At 32.8% G+C, this 19,205-nt stretch overlaps 1 protein-coding gene across 1 annotated transcript in view; it reads left to right on the top strand.

Moving 5' to 3' along the window:
- Positions 1-19,205, top strand: part of Bltp3b (bridge-like lipid transfer protein family member 3B) — an 87,587-nt gene that overhangs the window by 38,521 nt on the left and 29,861 nt on the right. Inside the window, exons 6-12 of the mRNA XM_076854999.2 lie at positions 267-407; positions 1,557-1,727; positions 8,587-8,767; positions 11,662-11,745; positions 13,493-13,675; positions 14,190-14,308; positions 18,101-18,242. Coding sequence (XP_076711114.2) covers positions 267-407; positions 1,557-1,727; positions 8,587-8,767; positions 11,662-11,745; positions 13,493-13,675; positions 14,190-14,308; positions 18,101-18,242 — 1,021 coding nt within the window. The remainder of the gene's footprint in view (positions 1-266; positions 408-1,556; positions 1,728-8,586; positions 8,768-11,661; positions 11,746-13,492; positions 13,676-14,189; positions 14,309-18,100; positions 18,243-19,205) is intronic.

Here is a 19,205-nt window from a genome sequence, read left to right as displayed (position 1 = left end):
AAATGTATTATTGGACTGCTTTTTGGTCACATGATTCAAGAGCTTTTTGTACTCTGTTAAGTTTCTTAGATTAAAAGTATTGACAGTTTTAAGGTGTGTTACTGAATTTTATGGACATGTACAATTAAAAAATAAAAACAGCATGATAAATATTTCTAGAATGTCATGAAAATTAGTTGAGAAGATAACATTTTATTTTTATAAATCTACATTTTTCTCATTTTATTTACGTGAATATGCAAAGCTAATCTCTTTGTTCTCCTTAGGTTTTGACATTTAAAGAAATAAATTGGCAGATGATTCGAATAGAGGCAGATGCTACTCAAAGTTCACATCTTGAAATTATGTGTGCACCTGTTCGATTAATAACCAACCAATCAAAAATCAGAGTCACTCTTAAAAGAAGAGTAAGTCAACCAGATTACCTGTGTGTGTGTGTGTTGCTGAGGATCAAATCCGGGGCCTTGTTCATTTGTTAACTATTAATATTGACAGGAAATTTTAAATAACTTCTTAGGTGGATTATTGGCATACTATAAACAGCATATTAAGTCAATGCAAAATAAAAGGTGATATAATGTCTCAAGCAGTATTTGTGGAAAGTCAGTGTAATCATAACATTCCTCCGTATTTTAGACTTAATATTTAAATTTTAAAGATTTTGTTTTTGATAAATTGAATAAATTTCTTAGTTGCTGCATGCTTATTGAACATTTGCTGCCTTATAATTCCATTTCTTAGGCTGGAGGTTTACCTTGGTGGGTAAAGTACTTGCCAAGCATATATGCAAGTACCTGAGTTCAATCCCTAGCTCTGCAAAAATGAAAACATAAAAGAAAACAACAACACAATAAAAAAAAGAAAAGAAAGTAATTTTACTTTTGTTGTTATTGAATCCTGCTCAGCAATAGATACACAACAAAACCCTTATTAGTAGCCAAAACTTTTTAATTTTAACTGGTAATTTACTTAAATGGGGGAAGATAGCTACTTAAGGATATTGAAGTTGTCAATCCTCTATGGTTTTTGGTGAAATTTAATGGGGAAGTGATGCCGTTTTTTAATCATGGCTCAGTAATTACAGACTCAACAATATAGGCTTTGGGTGAGTAAATACAAATAATTATATTAAATTGACAACATTTCTCAATGTATAGTGTTTAACATATATATTCAGAAATGTAAAATGTGGATAAACTAGCACTTTAGTTTTTAATTCATCTTAATGCTCCTTTCTCTACCAGAATTAGTTGATTTAATATAGGTAATTGGGTGATTTACTAATTATAAATGTGTTTATGTAAGTGCTATAGAACTTGTATTGTTAAGGTATAGGAATTTGTCAGTCTTTTGTTACCACTGTTAGCTCTGGCACTAGGAGATATTCCTTCTATATTTTAGGAACTCAGTAAATATTTGTTAAATGAAAGAAGTATTCATATCTATATTTAATTCAATTAAAAAACTTAGCTTTTTAAAAAAACTAAGTTTATTGTACGTTACAGTACAATATAGTACAATTCTTGGATTAATTTTATAAATCTTTTTTTTGACAGTTAAAGGACTGTAATGTCATAGCAACGAAGTTAGTTCTAATACTGGATGATTTATTATGGGTTTTGACGGATTCCCAGTTGAAGGCTATGGTACAATATGCAAAATCTCTAAGTGAAGCAATAGAAAAATCAACAGAACAAAGGAAGAGTATGGCTCCTGAACCTACCCAGGTATGCTATAAATTAACAAGAAAAGACTTACTTTACATATAAATAGTTTAATATATCAGAGTGATTAGTTGCTGTTTTCTTTATAGGAAATGGATTGTAAGATTGAGACCAAGAATCTTTTTTATTCAGATATCTTACAATAATTTTATATACATATCTATATGATAGCAGTAAATATTACTAATATGTATATTATGCTTATTTGTTTGGAGCTCTGTATTGAGCACTGGAGTTATTGATGACATAAAAGTGTTTGGTGTATATCACTTTTCAGGAAATTAAAATACAGTTTTAAAACTTCTAAAGTAACAGAAGATGATGGAATATAACTTACATAATTATAGACAAGAGAGGGTATGTGAGAATTGATTCCACAGAGAACTAACTATGGGGAATTGCTGAAGTTGAAAACAAAATTCTATTAGAGGTTTCTAACAGCTGGGAGCAAAAAACTAGGAAATAAGCACACTCCTGTAATCCCATCTACTTGGGAGGCTGAGGCAGGAGGATTGCAAGTTTGAGACCTGCCTCAATAACTTAGAGAGCACCTGTTTCAAAATAAAAAAATAAAAAGGACTGGAGATGTAATTCAGTGTTAGAGTGTCCCTGAGTCCAGTTCCCAGTACTGCCAAAACAAAACAAAATCCCGAACGATTTATTTAAATATCATTTTCTTAAAAATTAGAAGTATTTTGGTTTGTGTAAAGAGAAAAATGTTTTCTAGACTTTCCTCGTATTAAATTTGTGCTAATACATGAAGATCTTTGTAGAAGGAAGGGACATGGAAAACTCCATTGGGTAGTGTCTTTGATAATTTTATTAAAAGCACAAATGAATTTTTATATCTACTCTTAGAGTAAAAATATGTAGAATATTATAAAATCATACATCTATGACACTACTTTTGGGAAACAGAGTGATAGATCTTAGTTATGTGACCTTTGTTGATCTGGCTTGGTATAAGAGAATAGCATATAATTTAGGCTTTCGTTGACTATCAAATTGGTGTTGTTTGCTGCCTGCCTGGTATGTCATAAGGTACAGAGAGGTAAACATTGCAATGTGAAAGTAAATAGTGTCTGACTCTGCTCTCAAAGACCTCAGAATATAATGAGGGAGTGAAATATAAACAAATATTGTAATTTAACATAAATGTCCAGGTGCAGAAATAAAGGAGGGAAGGCATAGAAGAATAAAGTTAATTTTAATTAACTGTTTGCTTTTTGGAAAAGTTTTACAAAGAGATTAATGAGATTGCAACAGTAAAGAAAGGTATTTCAGAAGAGACTGTAGAATCTATAAAAGTATGGTATTATTAAAGAACATGGGATTTTCTGATCAGATGAGGAGTTTGTTGTTGCCAGAGCAGTGTTTTTGGAGTGAGGTATACATGCCTCTGAGGATATATTAACAACTTTCCAAGTTTTATGTTTTAAGGAAATTGAGTTTCATACTTTCCACGTCAGTATGTACTTTTTAAAATATTTGACCTGGCTGCGAATATACTTATTTTTACATGTCAAACTGATTCTCCCTTTGCATAATTGCTGTCATCCTACTTTACAAAGGAAAGGCATTCTTTCTACTCAGCCTTAGTCTAAGATGGATTATTTTAGGAAGGAAGGGGGGAAAAAAACCCTCTGGGAACAAGACAGATAGGCATTTTGAAATGCAGCTTATGATTCTAAGGACATTGTAACAAATAAAGTGATTTGTTGGGTTTTTTTTTTTTTTGTTTGTTTTGAGCAATTGGAAGGAGGATCTAATAATTTTCAGCTATTAGACTATTGAAATAACTTTATGGGATAGCTCACATTTGGTACCTAACTCAAAATTGTTTAAATACTCTAGTCACAATGCTAAAACAAAATTACTTTCTTTTTTTCTTTTCAAATATATTTTAGTTGTACTTGGTCACAGTATCTTTATTTTTGTGTGCTGCTGAGGATCGAGCCCAGTGCCTCACACATGTGAGGTGGGCACTCTACCAATGAGCTATAGACCCAGCACCCCAAATTCCTTACATTCTAATTTACCTACTTATGTGAGTTTATAGATATAAGAACAAATAAGTAGATATAGAATTGATGCTGAACTTTACATCACCATACCAAATATATAATATATATCCAGTGGTTCACTTAGGAATTCTCCAGGTGAACCTGATTTTAAAAATTTGATGAACGGACCATTGGCCTATAGCATATGTATGTTGAGGAATTTGAACATTTTCCTAGAGGCATCTAGGAGCCAAAGGAATTTTTTTTTTTTGAGAGAGAGAATTTTAATATTTATTTTTTAGTTTTCGGCGGACACAACATCTTTGTTTGTATGTGGTGCTCAGGATCAAACCCGGGCCGCACGCATGCCAGGCGAGCTACCGCTTGAGTCACATCCCTAGCCACAAAGGAATTTTTTTTAAAGAAAGAACGAACAATCAAATATGGTATGTGGCATTATAGAAAGTGAGCTAAAGAAGAAAATAACTGCCAGTCTAGAGCAGGTGAACTTGAGCCTTTGGTAATTGTTTGAAAGAGAAAATAGCAAGACAGATAATTGGAGAGAGAAGAGAGTCTTTCATAAGTTGAGGATGAGGAGGAGAGAAAAGTTGAGGGCTTTAGAATGATAATTGGAAGTTCTGTTATCCAGAAAGGGAATTTAGAAGAAGAAAGCAGGTTTGGTTAAAGGAGATGAGGGTAAGGAAAGCCATTTTTGCCGGGGTCCTGCCCTAGTGGGGTCCAGGGAGTCCTGAAGGATGAGTGGCGTCGGCGAAAAGATGAGACAGGAGTCGTTCCATTTGAGCAATCTCCAGAGAGAGAGCTAATGCAGCTTTCTCTGGGTCATCTTTTATTACAATTTTTCTCATCATTATAGATTCAGAATACGTCATTGATTATATAATTTAAAACTTTGCCAAGACATGACATTTCCTTAACCATGATTGGGGGTACAAAAAATGTAATATTAATTTACTTTTTTCCAGGATATGTCCTTCAGTTATATAATTATTAAAAGTACAGAATCATTAATAACATCACTAATTTACATTTTTCAGATTTTCCCAAGATTACTATTTTTCCCAAGATATGTTATTTTCTTATTAACTAATGCCAAACTATGTAACCAGACTCTAAGTCTCCTAACCAATCATTAACCTAAAGTACACTTGTATTTTATTTCTAATCTAAAATTCCCATCTAAAAAAGTTCCCTTTAAATCTTATATTTAAAATATCCTAAAGTTTAGGAATCATTCTTAAAACATATCAGAAACCTATACAACTAAAAACTTAAGAATTTCTAAACTTAAGAATCTAAATAAAATAATATTTCTAACATTATTCTAAAACTGTATCTTATAAAGCTATCTTAATTAATTCCTAAATTTATTCTCATAAAACTGGTTGAGTTGCTTTCTCAAAGAGTTTCTTTGTTTCTCAGTCAAGGTGCACTAATTCTCATATCTTTATAATCTTTCTCAATAGAAAGTAAGTTCTAAACATCAATCCACTTTCCACCAATATTAACTATGCTCATCATATATCCCTAGGTAAAGTAAGAAAGAGTTTATAAAAAGAGAAGAATATATCTTTATATGTTTTAACTTTCCTAAATATAAAAATGAGACTACATGTGGTGAACTTTGTAAAATAAGCATACTGATTAGGTTTTCTAAGAGGCCGGAAATATGGGCTTGAGTTCTAGTTGATATAATCAATGTGGTGCCTAAAATTCTCATGACCTTTCAAAGAATGATTGTTGTCCATTATCAGGTTTGTCCACAATGTACTGAGATAGAAGAACAGCCTTCTACTTTGTCCTTGATATGCTGAGGGGTAGTAGAACAGCCTCCAAGGCATGAACTACCTGTTATGTTCTAGCCATCTGAAATTTAATTTGTTTGGCATTTAACATACTCATGCCTCCTGTCAGAAACATAAGCATGAAAATGCAAAGTCCCAATTACATAAAAAAGGGTCTCATGGTTTCAGTTGCCCACCAACCAGCGTGGCTTTGCCAGCATTCATCCTCACTGTGACCCTGTCAAGACAGTGGGAGAGCGGCTTTGCCAACACTTTTTCTCACTGTGACCCTGTCAAGACAGTGAGTGGGGGATCGCCTTCACCACATTTTGAAGTTGAAAATGTAATTAAAGAAGTAGAAGAGAATGTTTTATTTTGATTATTATCATGCATGTCAATACTAGTCTGTTAAGGTTTACAATGAAGATTCATTTAGCTTAGGTTGTCCTAACAGAGATAGTGGTTGTAATTAAAAAACAAATAGATAAAAGGTTGATGTTATTATAGCTTTTATTTATATAATGTGTGGTTTTGTTTATATAAAATGGAATATGGGTTTAGAAACTAAGTAGAGAGACAGATTAGGAAACTAAAAAACAAGGAGAAAATTCTGTAATCCTGCTGCTCTAAAACAACTTGTGTTATTAGCATTTTGAGGTATTTCCTAACAGGTTTTTTGCCTAGACATCTGCATTTTTATCCTAGTTGTAGTAAGTGAATTTATTGTTTTCTCCTATCTTCATCTTTTTAATCATTATCTTCTGTCACTTTGTAATATTTCATAGTGAATTTACATAACTCCATATCACAATACAGTTGCTTTCTTGGGTGGTAATTGTCATATTGATACTTGAGAATGTTCTGATTGTTTTGAGATTTAGAAGAGTGGATGAGAGAGTAAAGTAGTTAATAGTGTTCCTTTGCTCAGCTTTATAACTTGATAGCCATCTTCCATCATTAATACTTGCTTAGTTTCATCTTATGCTTCTCCCAAAGAGAAAGAACAATGTTAAAATTAAGAGATTTTAAGATTATTCATGAGGCAGAAGAGCTTATTATAGACCATTCTAATCCCCCACTCCCTAGAAATTATCATCCAAAAACCTGAACTCACCACATATTAAGCAAAAAGACTTGTAGGAAGATTAATTTTTGTATTTTAATTTGTATCATTATTTGTACTGATGAGAGAAAACATGATTAAAGAAGTACTGGAGAATGTTGTGAAAATACAGTAGTTTTCCCTTATCAGCCACAGTCTGAAAATATTTAATGGCAAATTCCAGAAACAATAATTCATGAGATTTAAATTGTGTACCTTTCTGAGTAATATGAAATATCATCCTGTACTATCTCATCCTGCCTGGGACATGAATCATTCTTTCCTTCAGGGTATCCGTGATACACAAGCTCCCCGCCTGTTAGTCACTTAGTAGCTGTCCAGGTTTTCAGACAACTATTGTGGTGTCCATTGCTTGTATATAGTTTAGATACTATATAGGTTTCAAACTTCCACTGATGTCTTGGAACATATATTCATATAGCTCAAGGGTGTATGGAAAAGGGGGTACTGCAGAATTAGTATATCATAGGCATAAATACTAGTCTTTTAAGGCTTTGAAAAACACAAGAAAAAGTGATTTTTCTGATTGGAATCAGTTTAACAATTAATTTAAAAGTTTAACAATTAATTTAAAAGTTTTGCTTAAGCCCCTAGTTAAAGTTTTATAGGTAGATTTTATTTTTTTATTTTTAAAAATTCTTTCAGCCCCATTTCTATTAAGAGATTCTCATTTACTAAGTATACTATGCAATACTTTTAAAAAAATATCTTTATTATATTTGCTTATTTTTATGCGTGCTTGGGATCGAACCCAGTGCCTCACGTGTTTGAGGCAAGCAATACTGAGCCACAACCCAGCTCCTATGCAATACTTTTGCAGCATGATCATAGTTTTTAATAGCTATACTGTGTATAAGTTATATACATATTAAATATGTACTTTGATTTTCCATAAATTATTTTATTATTAAGTTGCTTATAATTTGAAAGTTGTTAATTTTTAAAATGTGGTCTTCATTTTGATTATTATCAAAGTTCCATATTTTTTGGTTGGTGATTTATGGCAGATTATTTCACAGCATTCTTTTTTTGGTGGTGCTGGGGATTGAACCTGGGGCCTTGTGGATGCTAGGCAAGTGCTCTACTACTGAGTCACATAATTGGCCTTGTCTCACAGTATTCTTATGTACATATAATCTCATACTTATGCATGTATAATTATTTTAGGTAATTAGAGATTCATATCCGTCTTTATGCTTCACCGTTATTGTGTGCCTTTTCTCTTTAGGGAGAAAAATATTTGAATTCAAACCCATTTATCTCTTTGGTTTCTATATATATCTAAGTATAAAGAATATATTTTATTGTTTTGAGAGGCAGCAAAACATTTATAGTACTAAATAATATCCCAAGGGCTTCTACATAGAAGTAATATTTTTTCTTACAAGATGTATAATATGTATATAGAGCTTACATTTGTTTTATTTTAGTATTTGGAAGTAATTTTCAAATTCACTTCATTTATTTATTTATTTATTTATTTATTTATAGAGAGAGAGAGAGAATTTTTAATATTTATTTTTTAGTTTTTGGCGGACATAACATCTTTGTTTGTATGTGGTGCTGAGGATCGAACCCGGGCCGCAAGCATGCCAGGCGAGCGCGCTACCACTTGAGCCACATCCCCAGCCCAAATTCACTTCTTTTAATAGTTACTATTTTCTAAAATGAGGGCCATAAATATGTAGCTATAATAATTCAAATATTTACTTAAATATTGGGTTCATACTCAAATTGCGTATAGTTCTCCAGTGTTTAAATTTTTAGTTTTATATAATTCAGAAAATATTTTAGGGAAACTGAATTATGGATACAAAGGAAAATATATTGTTATTTTTCATGTCTTCATTACTGAAAATACTTAGGTTTGATTATTTGTGCAAGTTCACGTATGTTACTTGATGATGATGTAGTTTTGAATCTTTTTTTTTTAGAGCTCTACAGTAACCCCATCTACCCAGCAAGTAAAGACACCACAGACATCAAATGCACCTGATCTAAATGATGCAATTGTTAAACTGTTCAATGACTTTGATGTTAAAGAAACTTCCCATCATTTAGTGATTTCTCACCTAGATCTACACATATGTGATGATATTCATGCGAAAGAAAAAGGTAATGAAATCTACTTATTTCAGATGGTTTTGACTTTTATAAAATTGTCTACAAAACTGGATTGTTTAACAAATTATACCCATGGTGAAATGCTGGACCTTCCTGTTTCACTATCAGATGCCCACTAGTGTTCAGGGAGTTCAGCAGGCGGGCTTACTTCAAACGCAGTGTTTCTCAGACTTTGGTGAACATTAGAATCAAGCTGAAGATCTTTTAAAAATATAGATATTTGACTCATGTGCCTCAGATCTGAATCAGAATCTACATCCAAGAAAACTATTGCTTTGGGTGTTTTAAAGCTAAGAAAGTGAAAACCCTGGATACTTAACAGTAGTACTCTTTGTTCATCAGACAAGGCAGCCAGGAATTGGCTATCAGATAAAAGGATGGAGGGACAAAGCTAAAGTAAGATTTTCAGAGGGACTCGTCTTTTCCTTTTCTACTTTTGTAGCATTTGGCTTATAGGTAGTCATCTTCTGCTTTAGTGATTTGAAAGGAAAATCTAGAAGAGTTAAAGCAAACCAAAGTAACAAAATGAGGTAGTCAAAGTAAAGTACTAAGCATTTTTTTCTTAGAAAATATTTTCTTTCTTGGGCTGGGGCTGTGGCTCAGTGGCAGAGCACTTGCCTTACACATGTGAGGCACTGGGTCCAATCCTCAGCACCATGTAAAAATAAGTAAACAAAATAAAGATATTGTGTTTATGCATAACTAGAAAATTTTTTTTAAAAAAAGGTTTTCTTTCTTTTTCAGAAAATATTTTCTAAACTCTTTTACATTCCTTACTCTTTATTATTCCCTCATAGCTCAATGATTTTATTTAGGGGGAAAACCCCACTGCCACATATCTCTTACACTGTACAAGTCTGTAGTTACTTCTGCTATTAGCTATTCAAAAGGTTCTGAAATGTGACAAAACCTGACCTAACCAACATGTTATTTTTTTATCTTAATTTTACCCATGTAGTGGAAATATTTAAAAGTTATGCTGCAGAATTACTATTTGTTATTGCTTAGTACTGCCTCAGAAACTACTGGGAGTATTATATGATACACTTTGTATATTCTATATTAATTTCATAAAATCTAAAAATTTCTGAATTCTGAAACTTCTAGTTCCATAGATTTTAGGTGAGGGATTGTGAATCTACATTAAAAATTCTATTAATTGAGATAGATTGGAGTTAACAGATTATAAAGAGTGTATACATAGCTATATTTTAGCTTGTATTTTTTTTACTACTAGTGGATTTGCCCATGCTGTTTTAAAATTTGACTTTTTTTCCTTTGGTACTGGGTATTGAACCCACCGCCTCAAATGTTTGAGGCAAGATTTCTACCATCAAGCTGCAGCTCCAGCCTTTCTTATTTTTATTTTGAGATAGTATCTCCCCAAATTGCCCAGGCTGGTCTGGAATTTGAGATCCTTCTGCCTCAAGTAGCTGGGATTACAGATGTGCACCACCATGTCTGGATCAAAATTTAATTTTTATTTTGGAGTTATACCAATTTATGATCTATTTTTGATCATACTCTAGCTATGTTACTTTAGATAATTTACCTAATCTGATTGACTCAGTTTTCTCTTTGGGTAATAGGTAGAATGGTGTGATGAAGTGATTAATATTTCCTGGGTTCAAATCCCAGCTCTTTGCTTAACTAGTTTTGTAATCTTGGCCTATTATTGATATAGCCGATTAGAAGTCCTGCTTCCTCACATGTTGAAGTATAACATTAGAGAAGCACACTGAGGCAAGCAGGGTTTATTTTATTTTATTTTTGGGTATTGGGTATTGAATTCAGGGGCACTTGACCACTGAGCCACATCCCAGTCCTATTTTATATTTTATTTAGAGACAGGGTCTCACTGAGTTTCTTAGCGCTTTTGCTGAGGCTGGCTCTGAACTCTCCATGCTCCTGCCTCAGCCTCCTGAGCTGCTGGGAATACAGGCGAGTTGCTGGGATTATAGGCATGTGCCACCGCCCCTGACAGGGTTTATTTTAAAAAGGTAATATAGACTTCTCCTGGGAGGGAGAAGGGGCTCATAGCTGGTATCCTGGTGTCCCAAGAAGTGAGAGTATTCTGCCTCTTTTATACATCCTAGATTTGTTTTGTTTTCCTGCCCTCTTCCCCATTATCTCCCTCCTTTCTGTGTATGTGAATAGACCCAGGAGATGCTCTTGTGGGATGGCCAAAAATGTGAGGTACAGATGGACAGTGGGAAGGCAATCAAGGACATATTAATTAATAACTTTTATAACCCTAACACCCTATAGGGAGGGACAATTCCTGGGATAGGTTACCTTAGCAACAGGTTGGAACAGGGGCAGGTTATCTTGATAAGGGTGGAGGAAGGGCTCTGAAGGAATTAACATTTAAATCCCACAAGGGGTGGTCTCCAACTTACTGGGCCCAAACTGGACCCACAGTGGCCTCCATTTTCTGAATTTGACCCACCCTTGCCTATCTGCCTGTCTTTAATTCTGGCTTCATGATCCCCCTTGTTCTTTAGTTTCCTTACCTAGAAAATGGGCATAATAATGGTATCTCTCTCATGGGGTTGTTATGAAAATGAAATGAATAAGTATACCTAAAGAATTGAAAACAGTGCCTTGCATATGGTTAGGGAGTTCTGCTCCTAGTACCTATAAGCACTTAGGAGGTTTAGTTACTATTCTTTTATCCTTTTTAGGCCAGCACTTAGCAAATAGTAGGGATTCAGTGAACACTTAGTAGATTGGATTGCATTTTCTAAAATTTGTAATGTGTTAGCCCTGGTAAAAGAGAAATGGATTTTATTTCATGAAATCTAATGAGGTTTAGATTTTATATGGTTAATTTTTTCCTTTATTTGATTAATATTTCTCTCAATTTTGTCTCTTTATTCTCACAGAGTCAAACAGACGTATTACTGGAGGTGCTATGCAACTCTCTTTTACCCAGTTAACCATAGATTATTATCCATATCATAAAGCAGGTGTGTATAATAATTTCTTTAAAATATGTAAATCTTGCTTTAAATATACATGGCTAATTAATTTAAAAAAAATTTTTTTTGGGGGGTCTTAATTTCTTAAGGAGAAAAGAGATCAAGAGACCTTTACTATTTTTCTCCTAGCAGTATTTTACCAAAAAAAAAATACTTGTCATAGAATATATTCATATATTTTCTATTGAAGTTCATATAGATTATTGTAAACTATAATTGTTAGAAATTGACAGTTTGTCAGAATACAGCAGATATATGTATTTGTGTTACTTTATTAGTTGTAACAAAAGCAAGTAATTAATCAATATTTTGAATTTTTTCCCCCATGCTGGGGATATAGTCCAAGACCTCATGCATGCTGAGGCAAGCACTTTACAACTGAGCTACATGCCTACCCCTTGAATTTTTAAAAACTATATTTATGTTATATGTAGGACTCCAGGTACTTGATTTTACTTTTCTATATTTATTTTCTAAATTTCATCAATAAATGAGATTTAATAGGCTTCTTAATCAAATGTTGATAGTTCTTTTCTCTCAAATAATATAAACTAAAATCAGTATGGTTATTTATAATTTATAGCCCAGATTAAGTAATATAACTTAGCACCTATTTCTGTCTTTTGGTAGTATGTAGCTTTTTTGATTTTATAATTTACATAAATAAAAAATTTATAATGAATTTTCCAGAATTTAAAAAATACAGCAAAATTTAATATTCATATTTCTACCTACCAGTGTTTATTATTTCTGTATCAGTTCCTGACAGAATTTAAAGGTTCTATTATTTGTTTTGATATTCTTTTGAAGGGCTTTGTCTTATATCCTATTCTAGTAAGTAAGTTACTTACTATCATCACCTAAAGTCTTTTAACTGTAGAAATTGTTCACATTTTGGAAGATAAAACTTTTAGCCAGAGTAGATTTTCTTACTCTTTATAAGTGCATATTATTTTCTTACTTTCTGTATTACAACCCAATAGTCTTGGGTTTGTAATTTCCTTCCAAAAAACATACATATCTTTATGACTGATGTCCATGGTGAGAAATTCTATTCATTTTTTAACATGAAATTCTGTTAATTTCTAAACAATCATTAGCTTATTGATTTTACTGATTATTGTTAGTCACTTAACAAATATTTAAAATTATTTATATTTAATTTAATTTTATTTTTTAGTACCAGGGATTGAACCTAGGGGCACTTAACCACTGAGCCATATCCTCAGCCATTTTTAAATTTTTTCTTTTTTAAAATTTTGAGGCAGGGTCTTATTAAGTTGTTTAGGACCTCTCTAAGTTGCTGAGGCTGGCTTTGAACTTGTTATACTCCTGCCTCAGCCTCCTGAGCTGCTGGGGTTATAGGCATGTGCCACTGTGCCTGGCTGAAATTATTTTTCATAGCATTTTTCTGGGATTCTGCTCAGTGGAGATTTGGCAGAATATTGAGCATCTACTGAAAATTGACCAATCCTGTGACTTTGAATTGAAACTTTTTTGAGTGCTCTTCTACTGAGAATGGATTCTAGATAGAAATCCCTCCAGATCATTTACTTTTAACACTCTTTCCCTCTATTCTAAATATCTTTCTTTTTAGAGAAGTAGCAGGTAAAGTCTGTAAATTTGATGGAGAATAAAGATTCCCTTGAGAAAATGACTAAATTTCATTGGGAAGAGGCTGTTGTAGAATAAATGAAAATTATGCATTGTGAAATATTTGTTTTTCATTTTACAGGAGATAGTTGTAATCATTGGATGTATTTTAGTGATGCAACCAAAACAAAAAATGGATGGGCCAATGAATTGTTACATGAATTTGAGTGCAACGTTGAAATGCTTATACAGGCTGTGAAAGATCATAATGTAGGTTCACCTCTTAAATCCCCAACACATGCCTCTCCCCAGCACACACAAACAGGTATTTTACCTATAACAACATTATAGCATCTCCCTAATTGTGTATGTGTGTATTTGTGTATGTGTGTGTTTGGGGAAATTAGTATGTACATAATATTTTCTGTAAATAAGTATTATTTCTAATTAATATTTAAAAATTGTTCATCCTTCATTGAAACCAACATAGGCTTGTGAACCAAAGCACTTGTAAGAATAAGAAACGGATAATATAAAAATAAAAGTAATACCCAGATAGAATTTTTTAAACACTTAAATGCCTGGTAGATCTCTCATTTTTAATATTGTAGAAGAGTGACTTAAATGTGATATAAATATGATTCCTGTTTGAAAATGAATAGTTAACACAGAAACCTACATATCTTTGTTACTTCATAATTTGTAAAGTATTTCCACATATATTTTCTTGTTTGAGAAATTACTGTTCACTTACACTTCTAGTAGCTGTCTTACTAATAGAAGAATACTGTTAAAAATAATTTATTAAATAATTTAAAAGGAGTTTTTGATTCTCACAGAGAAGGAGTCCACACTGAAAGGGATTTCTAGAACATCATCAGTATTATCTCAACACTCAAAAGCTAAACTTATGTCAAGTTCTGTTGTGGTAAGACTTGCAGATTTCAATATATACCAGGTATGTTTTACTTTTTAACTTAGGTCTTTTCATAGACACAATATTCACATAATGAACTCTAATAACTAATGCCAATATTTTATTTAAAAACATCTTGGAGGCTGGGGCTATGGCTCAATGGGAGCGTACTCGCCTGGCAAGTGTGAGGCACTGGGTTCGATTCTCAGCACCGCATATAAATAAAATAAAGGTCTATCAACAACTAAAAAAAAATATTAAAAAAAAACCAAACATCTTGGCCAGTTTTGTGAAATGGCCAAATTAGATGGTATAGAAAATATCAATTTATTAATTTTAATTTATATAGTTATCTATAATTAGCCAAAATGTGAAGTTAAGTACTTGAAACTGCCAGTGCTGCTCAAGACTTTGATACCAAGTTTGGGCATTTCCTGAAACTACCCTCAGGTTCAACAATTGATTAAAAAGACTCAAAAAACCTCACTGTGATCTATTATGCTTATCCTATAGAAAGAATATAAATTAAAACTAACCATAGGAAAAGATGCTTAGGGCAGCCTGGAAGACTTCTAAATTTGAAACGTGCTTGTCCTAAGAATGTATTAGCTTCCCAGTACAGTTGTGTAATAAAATGCATGAAGTATTGCCCATGTAGTCAAACCCACTCATAAAATGGACTAATAGCAGATCACCCATAGCTGCCTCTCCTCTAAACACAAGTAATTGCTATCAAGTATGGTCATCTTCTTTACATGAACTGTTAGTTGCCCACCAGGAATAGGGAATTATATTTCTTGTTATATTTTAGGAGCAAGGACAAAGGCCAGACTCTCTTGGGAGGTCTAATTTCCTTGTTTTATTTTTTGCTTTTTTTTTTTAATTATTGGTTATTCAAAACATTACAAAGATTGCTTTTTTGTTTTTGATACTAGGGATTGAACCCAGGGGTGTTCAACTTCTGAGTTCCTTTTTATGTTTTATTATGGGACAGTGTCTCACTAAGTTGCTTAGGGCCTCACTAAGTTGCTGAGGCTATCTTTGAATTTGCAGTCCTCCTGCCTCAGCCTCCTAAATTGTTGGGATTACAGGTGTGTACCACCATCCCCAATAAGAGGTCAAATTTCTTAATACACAGTGGTCTTTGTGGTAGAAATTAAAATGCCCTTTTCACTTTATTGGACTATTAAGTATTGGCCATAGTATGAAAATATTTGTTTTAGTTGTAGGTGTACACAATAACCTTTATTTCATTTTTATGTGGTGCTGAGGATCAAACCCAGAGCCTCACATGTGCTAGGCTAGCAGTTTACTACTGAGCCACAATCCTGGCCCCTAAAAAATATTTTTAGTTGTAGATGGACAAATACCTTTATTTTATTTAGTTTTTTTTAAAAAAATATTTATTTTTTTATGTGGTGCTGAGGATCCAACCCAATGCCTCATGCATGCGAGACAAGTGCTCAACCACTGAGCTACAACCCCAACCCTAAAAAGAATTTTATAGCTAATAACCCTGTCACATTTATATTGACAAGTTTTATTCAGGTTATAATCACAATATGGTCTAACATCACAATCCTTGAAAACAACAAAGTAGAATATATTTCCTATTTTTTTAGAAATAGCCTGACAGATTTTATATTTGTGCAATCATTTGTATTCTGGTTTATATTGATGAGCCTATTGCTTTGTCTGAAAAGTTTTCATTTGTAAACTCATTGGTTCTCAATCTGAGCCAGTGTTTGTCCCCTAGGTCACTTCAGCAGTTTTTGAAGGTGCTTTTGATTGTCACAATTGTAAAGGGATGCTGCTGACATCTAGTGGTCGAAGACCAGTGGTGCTAAAATTGATCTGCCTCCAGTATGTCAGTAATGCCATTTGAGAAATCCTCATTAACAGTTATTTTCTCATTTTGCAATTTATGCTTTTTAAAAATATTCTCATTATATAATTCTGTTTATTAAAAGTAGACTTAAATTTTAAGATTTAAGTGAATCCATTGGAAAGTGAGGGAGAGGAACTACCCATAATCTCAAATGATTAAAAGAGAAGGAAACCCCAACACAAACATAGCCAAAACAAACCAAGTTAGTAGTAGAAAGTAAATAACTTTTAAACATTAGAGGAAAGAAGAATAAGCTATTCTTTATTAAAGTAAGTTGAGCTGGGTCTAGTAGCAAGCACATACCTGTAATCTCAGTGACCTGAGAGGCTGAGATAAGAGGATTGTCAGTTCAAGGCCAGCCTGTGCAACTTAGCCAGATGCTGTCTGAAAATAAAATAAAAAGGGCTGGGGATGAGTTCAGTGTTAGATCACCCCTGTGTTCAATCCCTGGTACCACCTGACCCAAACCCCCCCAAAAAAAGTTGACACATAATCGAGAAGGATTTGTTTCTATTTATACAGAGAAAGTCTTGAATTATAGAATTATTCATAAAGTATGTAAACAAAAGATTATTGCAAGTGGAAACATTATCCATGGAAAAAGTATTCCACTTCATATACGGAATATACACATTTGTTGAATGACAAGGTGCACCACTTTCTGTGCCAACTAAGCCCACATAAATAAATAAATAAATCAGTAAAACTCTATTGATTGAACTTTGGGGAAATTAACATGTACATTTCCCACCCCTGGTTCTGAGGATTGAACCCAGGGGTTACTCTAACACTGAGCTACACCCAGCCCATATTTTTACTTTTTTATTTTATGGCAGTCCTTGAATTTGCAACCTTCCTACCTTAGTTTCCTGAGGCCAATATTAAAGACATGTGCCACCACACCCATCTGCATTTTTTGATGTAATTAAAAATTAGCTCTTTGGGGAGAATGAAAAAATGTAACCAGTACATTGAGAGATACAAATAGAGATAGAGAAAACCACCAGCTGATGACTAAGTCTTCAACGCATAAGCCTTTGGAGCCCAAACTATAACAGTCCTTTAAGAACATAATTTAAGAGATCAAACTATTTGACAGAACTGTTTATAGTTGTATTATTTTAAATTAATTATTTTGGTTAAAAAGTAACAAAATTTACCATTATATCTATTTTTAAATTTACAATGAATCATCATTAAATAAATTCACATTGTTGTACAACTCCAGAATTTTTTCATGACCATAAACTGAAACTCTTTATATGGCTCTATTATTTTTCATAATAATGGAGAATTTATAGTGAAAAACTATTATAAAGAACATACTGGGCTGGGCATGGTAGGATACATCTGTAATCCCATGGCTTAGGAGGCTGAGGCAGGAGGATTCAAAGCCAGCCTCAGCTAAGCAACTCAATGAGACCCTGTCTCTAAATAAAATACAAAACAGGGCTGGGGATGTGGCTCAGTGGTTGAGTGCCCCTGAGTTCAATCCCCAGTACCAAAAAAAAGATAGAACAAACATAGTGCAGAAGCATTCTGACCTTGAGGTCTTGGATCTACATCCTGACTCTGCCATTTACGTATATTATCTAATTGTATATCATTATTCTTATTTTCCTAGCTCCTATCTTAAGGCTCAAAGTAATAATTTTACAAGGAATTCCCCCCCACCCCTTGTTCTGGGGATTGAATTCGGGGGCATCCTTATCAATTTTGTAATTGATAAGGATGCCAAATGATTATAGAGTTTTCTTAATAATTGGTATTACTTAAAAATAATTTGATGTGAAGTTAAATAAATAATACATTTTGCATTGGCATTTACCTATTGAAAAATTACTGATGGTAGCTTTAAAAGTCTATGAAAGTGATGTTCAAGTTCCATAAATTCTTTGGAAATGACTTTATTTAATGTGATTTTAATAACAATTATTTTTTTTCAGGTCTCTACAGCAGAACAATGTCGTTCTTCCCCCAAAAGTATGATTTCCTGCAATAAAAAATCTCTGTATCTTCCACAAGAAATGTCAGCTGTGTATATAGAATTCACAGAATATTACTATCCAGATGGAAAGGATTTTCCAAGTAAGTATTTCTTATTTTGTAATTATTTGAACATTATCTGGTAAGTTTTTTGGCTAATTTTTTTTTTTTAATAAATGTGAAAAAAGTTAACTGTTTTTTACTCTTGTAATCTTCGTTTGGAATATATAACATAACATTCATGTTATTATTATTTGTTTGTGTATACTTTACCCTCATTACTTTTGTGGCATCCTTGATTGCAAAAATCTTGTGGTATTCATGACTAATTTTTATCCCTAAAGTTTGACTCAGCTTAAGGGCTATTGGTTAATTGAAGAGTGAATGAATGTTAGGTTATTTTGTAGAATAAGGTCATTTTTTTTCTTTTGGAAAACTCTTGTTTGTATGTCAGCTATATAAAACTCCATTTTATTGAAAAATCAAAAATTGAAGTTGTCCTGTAGACAGTTATTTTGGCTGTTCTAAAATGTCCAGATGCATACTTTGGGGTAACTTTTGGTACTTACATTTTATTAGAAACCTTGAATTATTGAATTTTGGTTGTAAGTTAGCTTGACTTCCTAAAGTTAAAATGATTATACATTTGTGTTCTTTGAATATTGAAATTCTATGCTGTTGTCTCATTCCTCTTGAGTCCTTCAAACTGAAAGTTTACCTTTGTTTATGTTGTACTTTTTCCATTATTTTCAAAGAAAGTAATAGAGAAAACATGTTGAAAAAAGATTAAATAAGTTGTGTTATCAGAGAAAAACAGTTTTTGACTTTTCTTTCAAGGTGTAACTCCAAGCCAGGTGCAGTGGCACATGCCTATAATCCTAGCAGCGCAGGAGGCAGCGACAAGAGAATCACAAGTTCAAGGCCCTGTTTCAAAAAAAATTTGAAAAGATCTAGGGATATAGCTCAATGATAAAGTACCCCTGGCTTCAATCCCTGTAACACTACCCAAGGGAAAAAAAAAAAAAAAAAAAGTAAAATACTTACTTTGTCAGGTTGTACCAAAGG

This window comes from Callospermophilus lateralis, chromosome 4 (assembly GCF_048772815.1).
Source record: "Callospermophilus lateralis isolate mCalLat2 chromosome 4, mCalLat2.hap1, whole genome shotgun sequence".
Lineage (NCBI taxonomy): Eukaryota > Metazoa > Chordata > Mammalia > Rodentia > Sciuridae > Callospermophilus > Callospermophilus lateralis.
This window is presented reverse-complemented; position numbering and strand designations above follow the sequence as displayed.